This window comes from Nerophis lumbriciformis, linkage group LG05 (assembly GCF_033978685.3).
Source record: "Nerophis lumbriciformis linkage group LG05, RoL_Nlum_v2.1, whole genome shotgun sequence".
Lineage (NCBI taxonomy): Eukaryota > Metazoa > Chordata > Actinopteri > Syngnathiformes > Syngnathidae > Nerophis > Nerophis lumbriciformis.
The window spans coordinates 38,887,832-38,893,831 of NC_084552.2; the positions used below are offsets into that span (position 1 = coordinate 38,887,832).

Here is a 6,000-nt window from a genome sequence, read left to right on the forward strand (position 1 = left end):
CGCAAAAAAACTCTACAAAACAACAAAACACTATTGTAGTAGGGCTTGACATTGACATTGGGGCGGTATAGCTCGGTTGGTAGAGTGGCCGTGCCAGCAACTTGAGGGTTCCAGGTTCGATCCCCGCTTCCGCCATCCTAGTCACTGCCGTTGTGTCCTTGGGCAAGACACTTTACCCACCTGCTCCCAGTGCCACCCACACTGGTTTAAATGTAACTTAGATATTGGGTTTCACTATGTAAAAGCTCTTTGAGTCACTCGAGAAAAGCGCTATATAAATATAATTCACTTCACTTCACTTCATCCATCCATTTTCTTTCGCTTGTCCCTTTTGGGGTAGCGGGGGGTGCTGGAGCCTATCTCAGCTGCATTCGGGCGGAAGGCGGGGTACACCCTGGACAAGTCGCCAGTTCATCACAGGGCCTTTAATCACATTTTAATTTCGATTTCAATTATGGCTTCTCACGATTATGAGAATATAATCGAAGAAAAAAAAAAGATTAATGGGCCGCACAACATGCATGCAAATTCCGGAGCATGTGACGGTGAAACAGATGAGGAGCGAATGAGTAAAAAAAGAGCATGTCTACGAGAAGTTTGGGGTCTCACCAAGGTTGTTGTTTTTTATTTGACACATCGCTAGAATGCCTAATAAATAATAACTAAACTCAACAAAAAAGTAAGTCACATGATTTCTGCGTTTACATAACTGCGGACGAAGTCACATAATTGGCCGTTTAAACGGAATCCGCTGATAAATGCAAAATGAAATCAGGGAAATTGACAAAAATGTGAGTGAAGTTTTGTCATTGTGAAAATAAGGTACATTTGTGTTCGGTGGTGCTCATTTATCCCTGACACACTCAACCGCGCGCTCCTGAACTAAACAATCAATGTTGAGATGGCCACTTGAAACAGCGACTAAATTACGAAGCTAAAGCTAGCTAGAACAATCCATACACCCACAACACATCTCATCTGCTTGTGTTGTTGTGAACGAAATCATCGATGTAACATCAATGTACAAACAGTGGTTTTAACTAGAGAGGCACTCATTTTTTTTAACAACCTCAAGTGAGTTGCCCATTACTTGTCAAGCTCAGAACAGCACAGCGCACTTCCTCCCTTCACAATAATAGCTCGGTGTGCCACATCCGGTCTGACTGTGCTAACAGACTAAAGAGTTCAAAAAAGTATTACACAAGCATAATGTACTTAAAGCACTTATTGTTACATTTACAAAATTAAAATGTTTTGACCTTAAATACTGGTCAAAATTGTCCAAAGATGTATTTATTACACCAATAAATGAGAGGATTTTTGCATTTAATTAAAAAAACATTATTAAATGTTATTCTACACAAAAAGCACACTATGATGGTCAAATTGGTATAGAGGGTAAAAAACTGATTTAAAAACAATTAAAACAGAAAAAACTAATTTGTTGAATTGCCTAATATTGCTATTTTTATTAATATGTATTGGTATTGCTATTAATATTTTACTTGTTGTGGTTTATTCATTACTAATTTATATGTAGGTTGTTTTTTAAACTATATTTAAAGTTCAGTTTTTGTGGTACAATAAAAACTAATGTTTTAAAATGAATGAATAATCGTGTAATTGTGATTACAATACCCATCAAAATAATTGTGATTTATTTTCTTCCATAATCGTCCAGCCCCATTTTGTGGCATAGTTTCTTTACAGATTACACAAAACAATCTTGCATTCTGGACGAAAAACAATCAATTCTACACAATTATGCCCACTGATAGTTTGCAGAGGTCTATAACTGTGCCATCACTCACCATTCTGGGCCGAAGTTGAGAGTCTCAGCAGTCATATTCCTCACGTCCGCACAGAACTGAGTATCTGGGAAGCAAACGCATTGTCTTTGTCAGAGGACTGTCTTTGATATAGAGTCTACAAAAAAGTTGTGTATGTTCTACAAGCTTACCCTGTCCAAAGATATCGGAGCAGGCTGGACTGGGCTGGACCAGGCTAGAGCTGGTTGGGTTTAGTTAGGCTTGGGTGAAGAAGGCCGAGTGGTGCTTAGACTGTGATCACAGGGTGCCCCCCCACCCCAAAAAAAACACACATCCACAAGAATAGCTGCCAGTTGTAGGTGCTTGAGGGATACCAGGTTATCAGTTCTGTAAGTATGGAAGGGCTTTGACAACAGATTGGAGAATGGAAGCTGCTGCTACTCAGAGCCAATTAAGTTTGTAAAACATTGAAAAACATAAAGAACCTTGGAAATACTCAAAATAATACCAAAAAAACACTTGCTAGTAATATCTCCTCTCTCCTTTTGTTGTGTTTTTTTTTACAGCAGTTAGATCTCACATTTACGGTTGTAACATGAAACAGTCCGTTAAAAAAAGGAACGCAGGGACATTTGAAGTCTCATGAGAAAAAAAAAAAACAGGCTGCTGGAACAGCTGCCGGGAGCAAACGCGACCTGCACTCCTCTTCACCGAAAATCCCCCTCCTTTCCTTCCCCCCGGCGCCTTTCGAGATCACTCCGACTTAAAGGTGGACAGGCGGAAACTCTCCAGGTAATTCCTCGACTTCCTGTCCTCCGCGCCACTAGAACAAATAAGCACATGAGACACCACTAAGATGAATGCACAAGTTCGAGAGAGCAATATAATCCATACAGTGTATCCGAAAAGTATTCACAGCGCTTCACTTTTACCACATTTTGTAATGTTACAGCCTTACACCAAAATGGAATTGATTATTTTTTGTCTTCAATATTCTACAAACAGCACCCCATTTTTTATTTAGCAAATTTATTTAAATAAAAAACAAAAATTTTGTAGTATGTACTGAGTATTCACAGCCTTTGCTCAGAACTTTGTTAATGCACCTTTCGCAACAGTTACAGCCTCAAGTCTTGATGCCACAAGCTTGGAACACCTATCTTTGGGCAGTTTCACCCATTCTTCTCTGATCATTCCTCTTTGCAGCACCTCTCAAGGTCCATCAAATTGGATGGGAAGTGTTGGTTTTCAACCAGGATGTCTCTGTACATTGCTGCATTCTTCTTAGTCTAGTCAGACAGATCACCAAGAACCCAATGGTTACTCTGTCAGAGTGACCATTGGGAGACCAGAGTGGAGAGAGGAGAATCTTACAGAAGGACAAACATCTCTGCAGCAATCCACCAATCAGGCCTGTATGGTAGGGTGGCCAGACGGAACAGATTCCTTTGTAAAAGATTGACAAATTGCACCTGAAAGACTCTCAGAACACGAGAAACAAAAAGATCTTGCCTGATTCGACAAAAATTGTATTTTTGGCGTTAATGTCAGGCATCATGTTTGGAATGTCAGACATCATGTTTGGAAGAAATCAGGCACCGCTCATCACCAGGCCAATATAATACCATCCCTACAGTGAAGCATGGTGGTGGCAGCATCATGATGTGGGGATGCTTTAGCAGCAGGAAATGGGGGACTAGTCACCTTGATGAAAACCAACACTTCCCATCAAACCCAATGGAGCTTGAGAAGTGATGCAAAGAGGAATGATGAAACTGCCCAAAGATAGGTGCACCAAGGTTGTGGCATCGTATTCAAAAAGACTTGAAGCTCTAATTGCTGCCAAAGGTGCATCAACACAGTATTAAGAAAAGGCTGTAAATACGTATGTAAATGAGATTTTTTTTCTTAAATTTTAATTAATTTGCAAATTAAACAAAACAAAAACTTTTCACATTATGGAACATTGTGTGTAGAATTTTGAGAACCAGAATGAATGTATTGTAATATGAAATAAGGCTGTAAAAAGTGAAGCACTGTGAATACTTTTCCAATGCACTGTAAGTGATGCTTGCAGTCTGCCACAGTTGCAAATAAAACCAACTCGGTGGCATTCTAATCATAAATATGTTGATTTAAATTATAAAAGAAACCCACGGTTATCTTTTTCTAATGAGTGCATTTCCCTGGGGGGGAAATGCATAGCAATAAAATATATATAAATATTTTTTTTAAATAGCCACAACACTGGTTAATTACACTTATTCCAAAGTTAAAAGAACACGATTTATACAAAAATGTTTTTGATAATGTTTACTACATGCATTTTGGTATGGTATTTTTTTTATAACTGGGATGACTGTGAAGATTGTTGTAACACTCAAGAGGACAATTGAACTGCATTTTAGTTGTAGTTTTGCAACACTGCATTACAGTTAAAACTTATTAGACTTAGACTTCCTTTTATTGTCATTCAAATTTGAACTTTATAGTACAGATAAGAACGAAATTTCGTTGCATTAGCTCGTTGTAGTGCAGGATAAAAGAGCAGTAAGGTGCAGATAAACAGATTATTGAACAGATAAATATATTGCACTTTTGCATATGTATCAACGTTATCGTATTTGAGGTCAAAATAGTCAATACCGAGCATGTGATGCAGTTTAGTTCTACATGACTAGCATAATATTTAAGATATCACATTTTAGCAGTATGATATATTTTATAAACGATGGTTTATAAAATAGGGGTTATACATTGGGCAGGTGGGCCTAATGAAGTACTGTACTGTACAACACAATGCTCGTTCAGTGGGGCAACTTAAGTATTGAAAACGTAGTAAACACAAAGGAATGAAACATAACTATTTACTTCAAATGCCGTAAATGTACATAATTAAACTGATTTTAAATGTGGGCTCATTTGAACAAATACATCGTTAGCAATCGCACACACCTCGGTTACCATAAGGGTACGATGCAATCACCATGGTTAGCGTTTCTAACACTAATTGTCATTTTAGATTGGGTAAAATTGTAACATTAGCGTAGGCAACAAACCATATTAAAATAAGTATAAATAAATGGTGGTAGCATACCTAAAGCTAGTGCTAGGTATGCGCTGAAGGCCTCAGCCTTCGAAGGTTCAAATGACACGAGCTATGATGGCGGAGGGGGGGCGGAGTATCAGACTCACACTCCCCGGCCTGCTCCACCGCCACTCGGCTGTTGTTCCAATGCAAAGTCCGCTAGCGCAAACAAGCATGGCTACAACTAGACAGATTAACACGCCGGGGATTGTCATTCATGCTCGCCCGTTGACTCCTTGAGCTCACCAAAGCGTACAGGACGTTAGCTAATGTTTAGCTAAGCAGCTAGCTTGCAAAGAGGAACCATGGCTTACCTTCACTTGTTTATCAACCACCCGGCTATCGACCGCCGATCCTCTGCGTGCAATTTGGTCTCTCTGAACACCGGAAACGTTATTCATTCGACGGAAAGCCGCGCTTCCGTGCTCGATGCGCCTGGTTTTTTGTTCTTGGTCGCCTCCAATGGTCGCCACTGCGTGATCTTCGTGTGTATGTGTGTGCGTGTGCGTGCGTGTAAGTGTCTACTGCTGCCTGCTAGTCGCTGGTCCTCTTGTTGTTTGTGTTTAGGAAAACATGGCCGCCGTCCCCCCCTCATACCACGTGACTCTGCTCACACTGTCAAGCCAATGCTGGGACACACAACTGCTGGGCAATACAGCGCTGAACATGCTGGTATCGAACCGATACCAAGCAAATACAGAGGTCAGCATTGCCGATTCGATTTTGTGTATTGTCATTGAATGTTTTTGTGATTTTGATTTATTATGATTATATTCTTAATAAACATGAATGATGTATGAATCCAAGACAACATTTATACAAATATTCAATTTTATTATATATACTAAAAAGTCAATAGTGCATAAATAAGTCAACAAAACAAACTGTAGCTATTAGTGATTCCCAGAGCCCCAAAAAAGTCTGCAGGCTATAGAGCGTTTTCTATTCGGGCTCCAGTACTCTGGAATTCCCCACCAGTAACAGGTAGAGATGCTAACTCAGTAGAAGCATTTAAGTCCCATCTTAAAACTCATTTGTATACTAGTCTAGCCTTTAAATAGACCCCCCTTTTAGACCAGTTGATCTGCCGTTTCTTTTCTTTTCTGCTTTTTGGGGGGGGGGGCTGTCCAGAGTTGGGACCGG

General features: G+C 39.8%; 1 protein-coding gene across 1 annotated transcript in view; it reads right to left on the reverse strand.

Annotated features, from left to right (window-relative positions):
• gigyf1a (GRB10 interacting GYF protein 1a) overlaps nt 1-5,463 on the reverse strand; it is a 29,442-nt gene extending 23,979 nt beyond the window's left edge. The window contains exons 1-3 of the mRNA XM_061960389.2: nt 5,172-5,463; nt 1,961-2,592; nt 1,812-1,875 (exon numbers count right to left, since the gene is read on the reverse strand). Of these exons, the coding sequence (XP_061816373.1) occupies nt 1,812-1,846 (35 nt within the window). The 5' untranslated portion in view covers nt 1,847-1,875; nt 1,961-2,592; nt 5,172-5,463. The remainder of the gene's footprint in view (nt 1-1,811; nt 1,876-1,960; nt 2,593-5,171) is intronic.
• Between the last annotated feature and the right edge of the window lie 537 nt (nt 5,464-6,000).